Below are 19071 nucleotides of genomic sequence, written 5' to 3' on the forward strand. Positions count from 1 at the left end.
TCCCTAAAGAAATGCAGGCTTTCCCCCAGAAAACTTGCTCGGCTTGTTTGTTTTGTTTCGTTTGTTTATTGAACATAAAACATATACAGTAATAATTTGACAGAAAGTAAAGTAAGTAAAATAGTAAAAAGGAAAGAGAATCGGTCATCATTCAACAAAATTATTATGTTCAAGGGAGTAGGAAGAAGTAAAAAATGTATCTAGTCCTACCCCGTGTTATGTGTTTATATATAAATAGATAATTTTTATTTTGTATGTTTGTTTGTAGAAAAGCTGCACAGCTTTGGAATAGATATTTCATTTCAGTCAGTAAACTGTATTTACATTATTTATTGGCGAGTCAAGATAACATCCCCCCCCCCCAATGATCTATTTACCCAGAAACTATGACGATAAACGATAGTATCGTTTGTTTTTTTTAAGTACCACTGATATCCTGTTGATGTTAGAGCAAAAATAGTCCATCATTTTTAATGCAATTATTTAGAAATTCGCAAGGCTATCAAACGTTTGCATTGAAATGTACACCTTGGATAAATAACGAAAAAGACTGATCATGTTAATTGATTTTAACAACATTTAATAAATATGAACACAACATGTACGCCACATACAGTACTATCTGTATCTGTAGTCTTTCATTTCCTTCATAATGCCTTCTTTCACTTGGTTGTACAAGGCTGCAATGGCTGTTTGGGAAATCCACAAGCACTTTGTACTGCATATCTCGTCTGCAGTTAGGTTAAAGGCCAAATAATACATAAAGAAAATGTCTCTTTATCTCTGGATAGTGTCAGGCAGAAAAACCAAATGTTCTTCCATTGAATGGCAAAATGTACAATCAGCCTGTGTATCATTTCAGTGTCATACTCACCAATGAGAGTTTTCTCTCTTGATGCACCAGAGATCTTGCATTGGAGAGACACAGACTCGGTACGCTGGTCTCGCTTTCAATTCTGGCACTCAAAACCAGTATCAGGTGGCAGCCGCAATTCTCTTTAAGTTATTGGCGGGCATAGCAAATGTTCGCAAATGTAAGCTTCTGAGGTGTTCAATGATGCCCTGGGAAAAACAGCTGAGGTAAACATCACAAAAGCCATAATGCTCACGAATTAAAAGTTACACGGAGCTCATCATAGCTGAATGAGTTAGCGACCAGTTACTAGTTAGTACTAGTGTCAAACACCTTGATATTCCACAATTCCTGGCCCACTTACTCAACATTTCACGACATATAAGTGAAGTTCAAACAAATGGCCACGATAACTTACCAGATATGAAATGAGCACTACAAACACGATAACTTCCTCGGTCCACTCGGTGTTGAATCGCTTACTGCCACAGGCTCATTTGGTGTTTTGGAAATGGCCTGTTTCTTCTTGGAACTCTTTCCACTCTGATTCGTACACCCATACACACAAGAACAAGGAATTTTGTTACAGTAAATATTCTCTAGTACGGACTCGTGTTTGCGCTGTCCAATTTGTCCTGATAACAGAAATTCCTCATTTGGGAAATGAGCATGGTACATGTCCTTTATGAACCTGCAAGTATGTTGACAAAATGCACGTGTAACAACACAATCAATAAATACAAAAATATATTGTCCAAAAACTGTTTATATAACAAAAACTGCAATACAGGTGTATCCCAAAAAAAAATCACAACAGTAAAATGCGTACAGTATTTTAATGTTTATTTTTTTCTGTCTTGGGGAAAAAATGTGTATTTTGGATTGTTTTGTTGGATGCATTCTTTGGTTTATGACAATGTTTGCCTGCGTGTCATACAGTTTTCTTGCTAGTTGCAAGTAACTGTCCCGTTGATCACCGATGTCTGGTAATTCTTGTGCATACTGAAGGATTTTTGTTGCCATTTGCATTGCTTCCTTGCTGGATGGTGGCTTGTCATCAGGGGTTGAATCGATGCCTTGTTTTTTAAAGTTTCGTAAATTTGCGTCTTTCCGACTCCAAGTGTCTGCTGGATCTTTTTAACTTTGTGTCCAGCCTCGCTCAAACGGTTGCATTTCACTCGCTCCGCTCCAGTCGTTACAGTTCTTCTACAGTTTCGATGCGATGATCAATACGACGTAAGTGAATAAAGTTAAAATCTTTCGCAATTACAGTAAAACGCACGCCAATAAAAAGTCGCTTACACGTCTTCGTTTCGAATCTGATGAATGAAAACGGCGAAGCGAACACGTTTCTTCGGTCATGTCGAGTGGGTGCTGCTTTTAAGATAGTGCCGCGTTCTCCAGGACGTAAGTGAATAAAGGTAAAATCATTGACAATTACAGTAAAACGCACGGCAATAAAAAATCACTTACACGTCGTCGTTTAGAATCTGATGATCGAAAAACGCGAAGTGAAAACTTGTTTCAGCGTTGTGTATTTTCCGTCGCATCGGGTGGGTGTTACGTGTATTTAAGCTCCCGCGGCATTACACCTCCATCCGGGTTACGGGTAGTGGAATTTCCGCTTACGCAAGTTCCGGTAACACGTAATATCGTAGTCAAAATGTTAATGCATAGGTTTTTATTCCGGGTGAAGGATATTCCTTTCCATAGAATTCCGGGGATGGGAATATTTACTGTATTGTTTGAACCCAGTTAGTAACGAATGCACCGATAGACGAAAACCCACCTATTCTGACCTGCTCAGTTAATTCAGTCGCACTTTTCCAGACAGGAAGTGTGAAGATTCTGGCTTCCGTTGGTTGTATTGGAGACATTTCTGCTCTCCTCCCACAGACGGAGTACGCCAGGTTTGAGAATGGACATTTCGTCTACAGAATCAGTCGTTCGCCGATGTGCGAATACATGATCAACTTCGTCCACAAGCTCAAACACCTGCCAGAGAAATACATGATGAACAGTGTACTGGAGAACTTCACTATTCTGCTGGTGAGCATACAACACAGTATGTGCGACGTCGTTATGTTCTAAGACACATTTCTGATGATTCTTCATGTTTGGGGATTTTAGGTCGTGAGCAACAGGGACACTCAGGAGACCTTGCTGTGCATGGCCTGCGTGTTTGAGGTGTCAAACAATGAGCATGGAGCACAGCACCACATCTATCGTCTTATCAAGGAATAATAACACCCCCCCTCCTCTCCTCCCTGTCCTTTGCCTACGCACGCACACACACACACACACACACACTTACACCCGTATGGCCTTTTCATGATGTAAGAATTTGACATTTGAGCTGAGCTGAAATTAAATCTACAAAAGTGTGAGCACCATCACAACTACAGCGAGACAAGTTTCAATTCAACCAGATAAATCAGATCTGATAACACCTGATGATGTCACATCTCTCAAAGCCTCATTTCCATTTACTGCCACTTATTTTCACTTTTTTTTTGTTTTGTTTCTTACCTATTTGAAGACAAAAATTCTAATATTCCTCACTCCCTGCGACCGTGTGTGTGTGTGTGTGTGTGTTAAAGATCAGACCCTGTGTATCATCAATAACCATAGCAAGTTCATTTTAGGGGAAATAGCACTGTCACATTGTTAGGTAGTACAGTACAGAGGCGGTTTCGTACAAGTAGCGATGCTGAATAGTGCAAACTGCAGTCTTGCACACAAAAAAAATAAAAATCTGTCCCAAAGAAAATAATCAAAATTTTCTACCATTTTGTATGTTTTCGTCAAAAAAAAAAAAACTTTGGGAAATTGCTATGAATAGAATATATATACACTATATTGTAATTCCAGGAAAACTATCAAAAATGTATGTTAATAAGAAATTATAAGCAAAATTAAACAATTCAGGTACATTTTATTGAAATCACACTGATTTAGATGTAGTGACGATGTGAAATATCAACTATGTTGTAAAGGATCTTTTGGAAAGCACAGTGAATTTTATATAACACAGTTGCTCTTGATTTACAAGTTAGGAGAATGTTTTCGAGAAAAAAAACAAAAAGCCAAACCGATGATATCCCTCCAAATCAATGCCATTCAGTGGACTTACATAAGCTTACTTGAGCTTTAACACAGGTGGGCCAGCTAATGTGTTTCAAGAGACCGAGGACCCTATTTTGGCAGAAAATAGGGTCATGCATTCGGCGTAAAAATGGACGTAATTTCATTTTTGGCCCAGCGCAAGTCTAGTGTCTTTGGGGCCGTGTTGCGGCCATTTGGGCATTTCGGCGCACAGTTTGCCTCGCCCCTGAGTCATCCAGCAATTTAGTAACAGAAAGTAGTCTGCGCTCACAGTAAAAATGGACACCTCGACATTTCCCTGACAGGGCAATGGGCCAATTCAGCATGTTTTCAAATTCAGTAGACGCGCTACGCCTCAGTGGGCGTTTCTGCCTCGTCCCCCAGCGCGTCTGCAAATTTGTAACTATTGTGTGTGTGTGTGTGTGTGTTCATCCACAGCGCATGCAATTTCATACACACCCACACCCACACACACACACACGATTTCTCTGGTCAACGTAAATGTATTAGGTGCACGTTGGTCGGCTGATGAGCAATCGCATTAATGTGCATGTTGATTGAATATTTTGCTGAGTTAGAGGAAGTATATTTGGAGGTCCCGAATATGAAAATGTATAATAGATGCCAGCCTCAGTTGTACGTTCCATTGCAGTTATTGTGCAATTTTAGCTCAGGAGTTAGTGCTCTGTGATTCCAAGCCAATGGCTTGTGTACGATCCCCATGTTGTTGTTTTTTTCAGCAGCATCAGGCATGGCGTAGTCGTGTTTGCTCTTCGACCGATCAGATTTTTATGCATATGAGGGACACAGCGTGGATTGGCTGTGTCCCTTTCCAGTCAATTTCCACCCCACAACAGCGCACAAAGACGCAAACGGCGCGTTATGCCCAATTCTAAGTCAAGCAAAATACCAAAAGAAAGAAAATTTTCACATTAAACAACTAAAGGCAGTACCTTCTTTCTTGTTAGGTCACTCACTATTCATGAAGAAATGCATTTATGATATTAGAAACCAAAAGCTGTGCATTGTAGCAGGTGATGTTTGCTGGTTGGTCCATGTCATGTGAAATGGCATGAAGTGCCTTTGTCTGGAAACTAAAGTGTCTTCTCTTTTTCACTAAATTCTTTGATTTTTTTTTTTGAGGGGGAGGAGGGTAGTCAGTGTTCAACAATTACTTAGAGAATGAGGCATTTCTTGTTACATACCCTCCAATATTGGACTACCAGGATTTTTTTTTTTTTCTGTTCGGTGTCTGATAGTCATTGCATTGTAGCTGTTTTTGCCATCCCACATATTGTAAATAAAACACTTTGGATCATTTGCCGTAGCAGCATCTGCTCGCACTATACATGTGTTTGACTTGTGTGTAGTGATCTTGTTGAGACTGGACAGTATCAGATGCCTCATTCAAAACAATGCAGTGGTTTGGGCACATGTTCTTCATTGAGAGATAACTCTACTAACTTGTAGAAACAATCTGCTTGGTTCCGTTCTGTATTTTAATCCAACAAATGCCCTGTAAGTTAACCACCATTTAACTGTTAATTATTCTGCTCATTTTTGAGATTCAACAGCGCTGATGTTTGGAGTGTGTCACCACCCAACGAACGGTACACTACAAATGTGCTGGTGTTAATTCAACACCTAGGCTGTTCATTTTAACAAAGGCATCCACATCAAATGGTGTGTAAAGTAACATTTAATAAATGTTCAGCACCCAATAGAAGAAGAAATGTCTTACCGTCATCAAGATGTTAACAATTTTTCTGAAAGTAGCGAATTCATTCGCAGTACCCGCACAAAGAGTCATTTCATTGTGGCAGTCAGTTCCAGAGTTTTTTCCCCCAGGAGGTGGTGGCGCCACTAGACATTGCAGTTTTTACAAGACCCTTTCACCTGGCGTGCATCTCTCTGTGCGTGAACGTTGCCTTGATTTTTATACTTTCGACAACTGGCTGGTTGGCCAAACGTTTCATGGTGGACATGCATTCATTACCTGAGACATGCTCAGACGTTTTGTGGTCTTGCAGAGTCTTTGAGCCACCTTCAAAACCAAATGGCAGCAAAGCAGAATACGGGCACAAAACGATGAACATGACATCCTCAACTCCATTTCCTGTAGGCCTGCATGGCCAAATGAGATAACACGAGAGGTGTTTTTGCAACTCGGTAACTAGTTGGCGAGGCTTTGTTTTCTAGACTGTGGAAGAGAATGAGCAATTCCACAGACATAGATAATGCATGCATTAACTTTTCCGACGAACTCTTCCATGCAGTCAAATTCCTTCAAGGACACATGGCATTTCTTACCATCGCATTTCCATGTTACATTTTGGAGATTCGGCCCATTGCTTGTCAATCGGCTGACAAATGACGCTTATTAGACTGAAAGGAATCCGCTGGACTACTCACCAGTCCCCCCAAAAAGTCACGGTAAGTAAGTTTGAATAAACATGCAGCTCGCCAGTCTAGAGGCCTACACCTCCTTGAACCAAAACATGTTAATGAACCTGACTGGCCTTGCGGCCATCATGATACTGAAAATAAATTGTCTCGAGCGACCAACTTCAATCATTACGGACATCATTTCAAATTTAAATGGCTGCCAGTCAGGGTCGAATCCCGATGACACCCCATTTTAACAATGTCTCAGTGTTACATCCAAGACGACAGTCGTGTTAATGCAACACCGACGTTCTGTTTTTAACACTGTCCCCAAACTTTTAGCACTGGCCGATTTGCAGTGAACACATTCCTGGATACATGTTTACATTTTTGGCACTTAAGATTCATGCGTTTAGTCGGAAATTAAGAAAATTGTTTTCAGTGATTTGTACTTTGCCCGTAAAACTGGAAAGGGGAAAAAAGTAAAGCAAAAATCAAAAACAATGATCCTTCTGAGAAGTGATGTCCAATAAATCTTGTCATTTAAAGACAACGAAGAGTAGCAGAGTAGTTGTCCAACTGTACATCCACATGTAATCATATTTTCTAAAAAGCATACTTTTGTGACACTTTTTATCAACTTGGTTGGCACTCCTCCAGCGAGAGAACATCCTTACTAGTTAATAAAAAAGCCCTCCTTCCAAAATGGTGAATATTTCATGTGTTTCAAATTGTTTCAAAGTTCACCTGCTAAGTTTGTGAATGATTGTAATGTATTGTTTGTGTTCTCTTGGGAGACTTAGAACCATGCGTGGCACAGAAACCCAGTAACAAGTTCTCAAATGGCCTTGAATATTTGCTTCCCATCTTTGAAGAATGGGAGATTTTTGCTTTTTTTTTTTTTTTTGGTCGGTGTTGTTATTTTTTAAGGTGCTTTGTATAAAAGTGACAATAACGTTTATTACAGATGTTTGATATCCTAATTTCCATCCTATTTTGTGAAGAAGAGAGTACTATAACATGCAGGAGAATCCAAACTCCGCTGACGTGTCTATTGGTACCACACAGGGTCTGATCTTTGCTTTGTAACATTTTCCCCACATGACTCTAAAGTATGTTAGATCTTTTCTAGCTTTGTAGAGACTTTGTATGCATATGCGATTCACTTTCAAATAAATGGCCAGTTCCAAAATGCTGTTTTGTCACGATTTGTCTGTCTATCAGCAAAACTTAATGTGAATTACATCCTGTCACTGTAATTGGACTGCAGTATGAGCTCAATGACAAATAGTTGTAATATTTCATGCTCGGTGGTTTCAAAAAGTTGCCAATTTGCCAACAGTCTGTCTATGTTGCACAAAGTATGCCAAATTTTACAAGAGCAAAACATGTATATAAATGTGCCCCGCAATTGATTGACAACCAGTCGAGGGTGTACCCTGCCTCCTGCCCAAAATCGACTCGGATAGGCTCCAACCTACCCGCGCCACCAATGAAGACAAGAGGGATTGACAATGGATGAAGGGATGGATTGATGGATTTGCACCTGGATGGTCTTGGACTATGCGGTGTAATGTCCTTTTGTGAACACTGGAGGGAACCAGACTATGAGTACTAAACTTTACATCATATGTGCTTATTTAAAATGCATGGAAAGTGAAAACCTCTCACAAACCTGTCGTGAATTAATTATTGTCAAGATAAAACACACTGCTCTTGACTAGCATCCCCCAATTAGTTCTCACTGAGAGCCAAATTATGTCAGGGTTGCCAAGAGGTTTTTTTAATGACTAATTAAATATTGTTTTATGTGCAGATTTTATTGTTGCTGGTATTATTATAAGTAGTATTGTAGTATGGTTTGTTGTCAAAGCAGATACCATGTAGCACAGAGTAGTATCATTGTACTGAGGGTCAGACAAGAGAGAAAAAAAAGTGCAATTGAAAGAAAAAAGTCCAATATCAATTTGCGTTTTCAAAGCCCCCTTTTGAAAATTTCGGTCAACATAATATGAGCAGTTTGATCAAGAGAAGTGGAAAAAGGGTGTGCTCATGCAAAGATGACAGATTTTTTTTAGTTTTTCTTATACAAAAGTGGAATACAGTATTCCCGCATACCCATATCAGTAGCATTCATGCTGATTGTTAAGATGTTAATCTCTTAGTAGAAACAAATGAAGCAATCAACTACAAAATGAGTGTCAAAATATCCAAATGGATTTGAGCATTCTCCACAGACAGCTGTCAGGAGCATTTCTGCAACCCCACATTATGTGCTAATAAAAACAAAACATAAAATACAATCCAATCTAGATTTATACATTGTCTGGTGGGTTTTCTTTCTTATAAACGCACAGTTTTGGCGTTGAACAACTTGCTCGTCACTTGTCAACATAACATAAAGCTAGCATTAGCTCCCCTGGTCCAAACGGCAGCAATGATCACGTGGTTTGCTTCCAATATTGCAGATAAGACCGTGGGAGTGGAGGCAAGGTGGCCCATTCAGCTAATGTGACAATTTATCCACTTGTTGGTCTCACCAAGCCGCACTGATTCGGCACGGGCCTGGTCTCACGGGCCGGAATTGACCCGTAGGCCGGTTGATAATTGCTCTAGAGCAATAAGATGACTTATCTATTTAAATTAGCATGTGACATTATATGAGCTTTTCCTTACTCTATGTCCCTGTTAATTAGAATTAGAAAGAATAAATCATTTATCATTGTTATTTTAAATATTCTTGGCAGTGTCTGTGTCTGTTCTGTTTTTGGCAATGGTGACCTCACAGGAAATTAGTTCAAAGATTAGAAAAATAGGCGGTGTTCTCTCATAGCCGAGACACCACATTTAGACAAATCGTCCTTCTCAAATCTACTTTTGTGTACATACACTCCTGCTCCGTGTGTGTGTGTGTGTGTGTGAGACGTGATTATTAGTGTTTATTCTTTGCGCTTGTCTCCCAACAAACCTCATGGATTCTTCAGAGCAGAGTTTTAGATAAAAACAGACTAATGACACACAGCATTACCGTGACAGTCTCTATCTCACACACAAATGCTCTTTAGACAGATGAATCCTTTTATGGGATTCCTCGCCCATACTTAAGCCTGAAATAGTTAAAGAAAGGATAATGGAGTCATACACTTTTAACTGCAATATATGAATAACTCTGTAGGACCTAATAGACGGATTTTCATCTGCTTTGTGATGAGTCCACAGCTGTGCTTTATCATCATCAGATCTGTTTGGCTTTTTATAACAAGGCCCGCAGCTGTGCAAAAACCTGGCTCATGTTCATCATGGGACTGTTTCGTATGGGTCATCAAATATATCAATGGTGGCCAACCCACGGCTCGCGAGCCACATGCGGCTCTTTGGCTGGCTCAATGCGGCTCCCGGGCTTTCAAATCACAAGCGTCAAAAACGCTTCGGCGGTGGCGCTGCCATTCAAACAACGGCGCTAAATACACAGAATTTATTACGTCAGCCTATCATCAAACCCGATACATACAGGGCAACCAATCAGATGACAACTGAATCACCGTGCATGCGCAAACAACGGTGCTCGGCGCTAAACGCTAAGCTAGTCAGCGAATTACCTCAGATTTTAAGGTGGGGGTGCCCAGTACGTCAATCGCGATCGATTGGGAGCCAGCGGACGAGTGGAGCGCGAGTGTTGGGAGGAGGAAATGGGTGCGAAAAAAACTTTGTCTTTGTGTTTCGAATTCATTCTGTTCGATGACGTTCCGGTTGTCGTTTGTGTGTGTGTGTGTGTGTGTGTGTGTGTGTGTGTGTGTGTTTGTGTGTGATATGGCTCTTTGCAGTAACACAGTGAAAAAATTAAATATATCATTCATTCTTTCAGATATTGTCGGTTCAACTATTGTGTTGTGTACTGTGAAACATCGTTTTGCCTCTGCCGTACTATTATTATACTACACTAAGTCAAGAAAGAAGTGCAAACAAGAATTAGAACTAGAATTGGAGTAACTGTACTCACATTTGGTATCAATAGCACAACGAAGTTTACGTCTTAATTCAATCCCAATTGTATTTTATTTCTGTCCTGTATTTGTTTTTGTGCACATGAACAAGGAGGAGGAGGAGAACACGAGAGGGGGCGGGGCTCAAAGCTTCCACTAGCCTGCTCTTGTCTCCCGCGCGCACACACACACGCAGCCTGTCCCACCACAGGCCGGCACGCGCGCCTTGTGCTCTCTGCTCTCGTTTTTTCTGCCGGGGACAGAGTGACACGATGTCCACGCAGCGGGAAGAGACCGTGCGGAGTCGACGACGGACAAGAAATGGATGCAATTACTTTCGAAATGAGCTTTGACACTCATTGATCCTTTCAGTATTCACTTTAGGAATTTTGCCGTCAGTTTTACTTTTGTTCGATTGACTCTGACACCGGCGTTTCAGTTCCACGGATTGATTAAAAAAAAAAAACAGCATCTCTCTAATCGTTTACATGGAGCCAGAAGAAGGCAAAGTCTCTGTGTGGGTCTGCCGGGAAGAGAAGCTGGTCTCAGGGCTGACTAAGAGGACCACATGCACCGATGTGGTCCAAGTCCTGCTGGAGGACCAGAACCTGCGGCAAGGTGCCTCAGCTGGAATGCTATCAGGACCCCCTCAGTCCTATTGCATGGTGGAGAAATGGAGGGGCTTTGAGAGGATTTTACCCAACAAGACCAAAATCCTCCGACTATGGAGCGCCTGGGGGGACGAGCAGGAGAACGTCCGCTTTGTCCTGGTCAAGAATGATGCGTCACTTCCCAACAATGGGCCTCGGAGTGCTGAGGCCCGTGTGGTCCAACGTCGGGAGAATTGGGGTCCCGGCGGAGTGATCAGGGCCCCCGTTAGGACCTGCTGGCCCGCCACAGCCAACAACTTGTCCCAGGAGCGGCAGAGGCGCATTGTGAGGAAGGCCTTCCGAAAGCTGGACAAGATGAACAAAAAGAAAGAGCAAGCGCTCGGTAAAGATAAGAGCTCCGCGGAAAAGATGGAAACTTTGGTCCATTTGGTGCTTTCGCAGGATCACACCATCCGCCAGCAGATCCAGAGACTCGAGGAGCTGGATAAGGAGATTGAGAGCTACGAGTCCAAGGTGCACTTTGAGCGCATGAAGAGACACGGCGTCAACTATGTGCAGGACGCCTACTTGGAGGACTCCTCTGCGTTCCCGGAGGACCGTACGCACAAAATCGCTCCAGAAGCGCTGGCCCAGTTCGAGGAGTACGCGCGGCAGTGCGAGGAGGTGGTGCGGCTGCAGGAGGAGTTGACGGAGCGAGAGGCGCTCATGGAGAGCATCACTGCGGAGATCCAAGAGGAGCTCAACCTTCGCTGGATGAAGCGACGACGGGAGGAGAGAGAAGATGAGAAAATGTCGGAAATGTGCCTGTCTGCTCCCCCCGTGCTGGAGTGCGTGTCTGGAGAGGAGCTGGTGTTGGAGGAGGAAAGAATCAAAACGCAGCTGAACACCAGCCTCTACATAGGCCTGCGACTCAAGACCGACCTGGACGGCATTCGGGGGGACTTGAACCTGAGTCTTGCACTCCTGGAGAGCAAGGAGACTGAAATGCTGGACCTACTGGCCAAAGTGGAAACTATGGAAATAGATCAGGTGGACAGCAAACTGGATGATGACGATAATGATGCTGAGGATGATGATGATGATGATGATGACGACGACGAAACAAAGGTAGATGAGGGCGCAGTGATGCCAGTGGAGAAGAGCGGCATTTGGGTGGAGCAGGCTCGAGGTCTGTCAAAGGCCTGCAACACCAACGACGAGGACTCGGACACAGGCTTGAGCTCCATGCACAGTCAGGACTCTGACAACCCTCCTGTGTGTGAGTCTCTGGTCTAAACCAAATAACATGGACTAACAACGCACCTCAATCCAAATGCTATTAGAATTGCAAAGTCATACATTTACTTTTAGTCGAGTAAGCGAACGTTTGGTTTGAAAGGCCATGGCTGACTTGTGACCACGGAGTGAGTTCAAAGAGTGCCACTTCTTGGGCTATTTTATCAACTCTGTAAAAGTACACCATATTGGCATGTCAATATAATATATCAAATCACAGGTGTCAAACTCAAGGTCTGCCAAATAATTTCATGTACAACGAAAGCAAATTATGTTGCGTCCATTCCACATTTCTTGGATTTACTTTAACATTGAAATATTTCAAACATGTTTTTTTTTTTGGCCTCCAAACCACTTCTTAAAACAAATCCAACAATTTCCTCAGCTTTCTTCTGACCTCTGGTTCCAAAACGAGTCACCATCAATTTGCTATGCATGTAAGGAGTAAATCACTCAATTCTACCTCAGCCTAGATGTGGCTTCACAGTCACAACGGAACTCTGAGAAACCAAAATTGCAACGTGGCCCTCGCAAAAATGAGTTTGACGCTGAAATGAACTACTAACTTGGTAAAAGAAAAAAAGAAAACAAAAAGATTCTCACCTGGAATGAGAGCAAGCGAGCTTCCTGTTAGAGTGGCTCTGACCACCATATTCATGTATTTTCCTATTAACGGTCACATTTAAAACCCTGTAGAACCCAATAAAACCTTTGGTTCTTTGGAAAATGATGAATTATACATTCAATGACTGCTATGTGTTCACTGAACACCAAGATATATATTTTTTTCAAATATTCAATGCCTTAATCCTAATTTAGGATAAGGGCCAAATTTGACCCTTTGGGATTTGAGGGTAGCATTTGAGTAGCAGAATTTATAGGGGCCAAATTTGACCCCGTGGGTTCTCCAGGGTTAAGCACAGCACAGTCTGCGACTCTTCTGACAGGTTAGCCACAAGGTTACGCGAATGCATTATAGGCATGCTACCACTCTACAAAACAGCGGCGGCGAACTGGAACCCATGGGATGAAAGATTATTTGATCCAGCCCACCAGGCAAATCTAAAAACAAACAAAAAACAAGTCAAACCTCAAAGTTGGGTTTGGTTTCCAAAACACAATTATAATGTAACGACAAAACATTTGTTCAATCGTATTCTATTTTTCATATATTCTGTATGGCCCTCGGAGGACTTCATTCAACTCGTTGTCATGGTGTTGTCCTCAATCTGGGGGGGCTCACTATATTTGGCAAATTCTAGCGAAAACCACACGCCATAGTTAATATTTTATGGTCACTCTGAACCGTTTCCCGTAATTAGTGGCAAAAGGATTGCTTCGTGAATTGCAAGTCATGTCATTATTTAATAATGATCTACTACCATTAGGAGGGGGGGGGGGGGGGATGCTAAGCTGTTGTTGAGTGGCCATAACTTGACAAGCACGAGTCACTGTCTATGTTGTTATCTATTGACTTATGGCTGACATATCTTGAAACGAATATGAATACTTTTGATAAAGACTTTGTAAGGCCCTATAGATATGACATCAGTTCATTTCGGCCTAATCGAAAAAACAAACAATGCACATGAATACTGTCATGAATCATGAAAAACTCAACTGTGTGCTTTGTAAAGTGCGTAAGCCCAGTAGTAGTTGTAATTCTCCTGGGTGGAAACAGCACAATCGTCGGTCCTTCCAAGACAGTGTCATTACTTTTTCTGAATGTTTGGTTACAGAGTAACTACTGTTCCGCTACTCTCGAGCACTGAAAAAAGATTAACTTATCTCTCTTTTTATGAAGACATTATTTTATTTGCAATAATGACAGTTAGTTAACATTTGAATATTTTAGGATTATTACCTGCAGTAATTCTGCACATTGCATAAACATAACAGAATTCAGTACTGTCCCGGATGACGCTATGAAATTTGAGTTTCTCATGTTGCGCTAAGAGTGTGTTTTACAGTTCTTACAAGGCAGTATGAGGATCATGACATTGTGACATTTGTGGATCAAAATGTCATACCTTAATCTTTCATTTCCCTTTTGAAAACAAAATAAACCATTTTCTTTGAGACATGGTCTTTTATTCGGGTCTTGAGTAACCGACCTGGTCTTTGTTTTTTGCATCTTATTGTGTTTGTGAGTCTCAAGCCGTGAACCATCAGATTTGAAAACAATTCTAGAAATATATATTTCAGTCACAGCAACTTTCAAGTTAAAAAGTATTTTAGGCTTTATTTTGTTATTCCTTAACAATCTAGTTAGGTAGTCCAATTATTATTATTATTACTTTTTTTTTGTCAGATAAGCAAGAACGGTAAGCTAACATGAACACCGTTGGATTGCATTGTAAGACTGTTGTGGTGACAAATCCTACATGTCTGATATAGTAGTAAAATAGTAAAGAGTCATAAATTTGTTGGAGCCAAGTTAAGGGCCATTTTGTCGGGTTCTCCCAGGCCGCAACATGGCAACATCGCTTTCATAATCACTGGCTTCAGATCAGCGACTCACAGGCTCCACATGCCCTCAGATATGCAATCAGCTCCAGTGTGGCTTCATTATAGCACATAATTACACATGACTGTATGTGTCGAAATAAACAGCAAAACCTCTGACTTGTAGCGTGGCTGTTTTTTTTTCAGCACGAGAAGCATGTCAAGAGCGGCGTTATATTCGGCGTTCTGTAAGTAACTTTGCTTTGGCTTTATATGGCAAATGGAAAAAGAATTCGCACAGACTGGGGCCACGGTGAAAGGTGTGTGAATTCAAGCATGTATGAATGAATACATGTGTATGCTGGTCGTTACTCCCTGATCACTCTTGCATGAGCTTCTGCTCTAATCGCGACAGCCTGAAAGAGAGACGTGAATACACTCCTGCGAGCTCATGTTACCATGAAAGTAACACACCTGCACATAGCCTACGGGCGAAGTCTTCCAGGGTCAGGCCACTTCCCACTTGCCGCCTCTGCTGTCTGAACACGCAGGCAATTAAAGCAAATGTTCTTTTTAATTTTTTCGCTCTATTTACAATGAATAGGACATGATTCGGTGCGTCATTAAAAGGACTCTGGTGCTGATCGAAATTCATAAATATTTTCGTTGTAATCATCAGTGCATAGTAATAATATTTATATGTACAGCACTATGTGTAAATGTTATTTGTTTTATTTTTATTTTTTGCTCACGTTGGACATGACCAACAAGAGTTTAGATACTGCATCCTCACTAGCCACAACTTTATGTACAACTGCACAAGATTTTTTTTTCAGTCTGGATTTGTAAATGTAACAACGTTGACACTACCGAAGACAGAAAATTCTATCAATTACCGGTACTGTGGTTAAAGTCAATAAAACCGGATTGAAAACTCAACCAAATCTCAAGTACATCACTGCCCAAAGCCATAATTGCTGATCGAGATCTTACATTAGAGAGGGGTTGGGGGAGCGGTTAGCAAGTCTACTTCGCAGTTGAGAGCTTTCTGCTTTTAAATCCCCCCCCCCCCCACCCCCATATAGATTTCAATGTCTGGCCATGCTCTTGCCAAGTGGAGGGGGTGGGGGTCCCTGTCCCTAGTCTAAAAAGTTTCACTTTTAGTAGAGATCACTTCCTGAAACATCTTAATTCATTTTGACCATGTTTGGGTGTGAGCCACCGTGCATTTGAACTTCAAGTTTAGCAAATTCAGCAGGCCTAGAAAGTGAATACACATGTATTTTTTTAACATACTTGCATGTTCATAAAGGACATGTACCATTGTCGTTTCCCACATAAGGAAATTCTGTTTTAAGGAAAGATTGGACATCGCAAATATGATTACTTACTACAGAATATTTACCTGTATCATTTAATTCATTTGAGTCCAGTAAAACAAACATGTCTTATCAACCTTACTAGCAATAGTTAATCCCTCATTAAAGTCAACATAAAAAAAAAGAATACATTTTCAAATAAATGGTTGGAAAAAGACCTAAAAATGCCATAAACTCATTTTAGTGCCAAAGTGATGTCTAATGAGGTGCCCATTTGCAGTTTTTTAAAAAGTAAATGTGTGTAAAAACATGAATGAATTCTTTGAAATGGGGCTTTCGGATTAAGGTGATGGTTGGGCATTTGGAATTTCTATTTGACAATTCTGTTAAAAAAGTAGGACATAGTTCAAATGAATCTGTCCATATGGGAAAAAAAAACGTGTATGGTTTATATACAGTATTTTAAGCATCATCTCTTCCTTACCTAAATGGAGTAGCATTATCCCTTAAAACAGGGGTGCCCAAACGTTTTGGACCGAAGATCTACTTTTCGATCAACTAACCTCACGGGATCTACCCTTACCGGCACGCGCGCGCGCGCGCACACACACACACACACACACACACACGCACACGCACGCCATGTTGAGAAACAGCCTGAAACTGAGGTATGCGATGCACTTTTGCAGCCTGTTAACTATCGTAGCTCACACGTACCGTTTTAAAGTGCTTCCCTGGGCCCTCCTAGATTCCTATTCTTTGCCCGTGCCCTCGGTGAATTGTACACAAAGCAAACTCTGAATGAGAATAATGACGATAAAAGATAGAGCGCAACAGCTCTGATCACAAGTTGCAATTGCAGACTGCTGAGTGCTAACAATTCCCAGTGACGTAATCACGCACCACCGTAAATTCAAGATTTACCTGCTTTATCTTATTTTTTTAAATATTTATTTTGTGAAAACGAGACTGATAGGATGATTAGGGTGCAGCGTACATTAACACAAAAAAATATATTACTAACGTGTACAAAGACACACAAATGGTTGTTTGTTTTTTTTCTCCTCGACACTCTTCGGATCTACTTGGGACCTGTCTTAGATCTACCGGTAGATCAGGATCGACGTAATGCGCACCCCTGCCTTAAGACAATAGACAGGTTGGGCCAATAAAATATTGCTACTTTTTAAATCATGCACACGTTTTTGAAATGAAAACTTTTTCAAAAATTGTCTTTACCATTAACGTCTGATACCAAAGGTTCCCCACTTTGTCTTGTTTTCGACACAGTTCAGCGACTCATAACATGTTCAATCCATGCTCCTCTTCTGTGGCTTACAGTTGCAACAGGCACATTGGAATTTGTTTCAGTGCATGACAACCCGTCGACAACTTTTCAACGCCCCCCTGCCTCCCCGATCCCCCCCAACCACCAAGCAATGTCCTCAGCTCTCTTTATTTACAAACACATACATCATGTTAGACGTGGCATGCCACATGACACGCCAATAACAACACAAAAACAAAAAACTTGCAGATTCTCTTTTTTAAATGTGCAAGACTCTCACAAGCAAACATGACGTCACGCATAAACGTGATTGGCTATTACAGAGAACACTGGCCCGCTTAACCTCGCTTCATGTTAGAAAACTATGATCGACTGTCCCCCAGATTCACGTGCACATTTCTACCTATGCCCACATCAACCTCAGAAAATGATCACCTCATTATGAGGGATGTTCGTGTTTTCTGAAAGATCTTTGCGTTTTTCTGACAGCAAGGGACGTTTGGCTTTTTTTTTAATGGATAGGGAAACACTTAATGCCTATAAAATCCCCAAAATAAGGGTGATTGTTTTGATATTTTCAGAGTGGGCATGAGTACATATGAGCATGTGAATTTTGATGGTTCCGAGTAGTTTTATGAGATTTTGAACCCCAAACTTCTGAACCGCGAGCCAGACCGAACCGCTGTGCTGGATGTGTTTAATAGTGATACCCAATAGTGTGCTTGTGGCCAAATTGCTTTCAAACGTTGACTCTGCCTTGTGCAGATAACATGGGTCCCGAGGCCGCTGTCTGTCAGCTTTCTCATGATTCACGTCAAGGTGGTCACCCGATACAAGCTGCTGCCACCCAACCCCGTTCGTCTCATTCCAACACGTCGCTTGTCAAAGAGGGAACATGTTTTCATCCTGCGGTTGTATTAATGACGGTGTGCGGTTGCTAATTCTTGACTTACTTGTCGACTCCTTTGATTTTGGATTGACATTAATGACTCTTCAGTCCTCAGTGGCAGTTAAACAGGTTCGTTTGATATCAACACGCTGTCTCGGTTTCCCTTTCCTTGTACACGCGGGTGACTGTAAACACTGCCAAACTGAAGTCTATAATGAAAGACTGTTAGCAGATTGATGCCTTAAAAGAACAGTTGCCACTGGCACTCATGTTCAGATCAGTAAAGTCACTGACTATGTTTACATGCAATCAAGAACCCTTTTAAAACACAAACATTATCAATACTTTGGCTTTGAAAGTCACTACATGGCTTTAAAAGGCCTTGTAAACATATTGCCCATATTAGGGTTTTCAATTAAAGACCCCGATAAAACCCCTGGGTTACTACTTTTCCAATTCCAATATTTGGCCATAAACTGTAAATGCCAAAATACCGTAAACACATAAATACCTCAGTTGAAAGGGACATCGCTTGTGTTTTGCGGGTGCTCCTCAAGGTATCTTGCCCTTTCAAGTACAGGAAGCATCCCGTGCCTGTCGTGTAACCTACTGTTGTACACAAGCAGAGATAAACAAACGTGCCAAGTGCTGACGCAGCACAGAACCGCTCTTTTGGAGCCACAATCTTCTTAGTGTGGTGAGTGCCAGGCATGAAATGGCTTTTATTAATGACAGATAGTAAGACGTGAAAATTTTATATTAAATGTGTATATTGCAGTTGTGGTGGCACGGTGGTCGAATGATTAGCATGCCGGCTTCACAGTGCAGAGGTGCAATGTTTGATTCTGGCTCTGGCCTTCCTGTGTGGAGTTGGGACGTTCTCCCCGTGCCTGCATGGGTTTTCTCCGGGTGCTCAAG

At 41.5% G+C, this 19071-nt stretch overlaps 2 protein-coding genes and 1 long non-coding RNA gene across 3 annotated transcripts in view; 2 read left to right on the forward strand and 1 right to left on the reverse strand.

Moving 5' to 3' along the window:
* Positions 1–7538, forward strand: part of LOC147205749 (transcriptional enhancer factor TEF-1-like) — a 54899-nt gene extending 47361 nt beyond the window's left edge. Inside the window, exons 11-12 of the mRNA XM_086109058.1 lie at positions 2750–2902; positions 2984–7538. Coding sequence (XP_085965184.1) covers positions 2750–2902; positions 2984–3097 — 267 coding nt within the window. The 3' untranslated portion in view covers positions 3098–7538. The remainder of the gene's footprint in view (positions 1–2749; positions 2903–2983) is intronic.
* On the reverse strand, positions 564–18757 carry LOC147205750 (uncharacterized). Its single transcript, XR_015100693.1, has 4 exons — positions 18665–18757; positions 2643–2848; positions 1272–1396; positions 564–1062 (listed from the first exon to the last, which is right to left on the reverse strand). It is a non-coding gene; the product is annotated as an uncharacterized LOC147205750 (long non-coding RNA).
* Positions 10526–14291, forward strand: LOC147205751 (ras association domain-containing protein 10-like). The gene has a single exon (XM_086110212.1). It carries the CDS (start codon positions 10815–10817, stop codon positions 12210–12212), a length of 1398 nt encoding a protein of 465 aa, XP_085966338.1. The 5' UTR covers positions 10526–10814; the 3' UTR covers positions 12213–14291.
* Positions 18758–19071: the final 314 nt, after the last annotated feature.

Source organism: Hippocampus guttulatus, chromosome 4 (genome assembly GCF_054856545.1).
Source record: "Hippocampus guttulatus isolate MCC_2025c chromosome 4, RoL_Hgut_1.0, whole genome shotgun sequence".
NCBI classification, from domain to species: Eukaryota; Metazoa; Chordata; class Actinopteri; order Syngnathiformes; family Syngnathidae; genus Hippocampus; species Hippocampus guttulatus.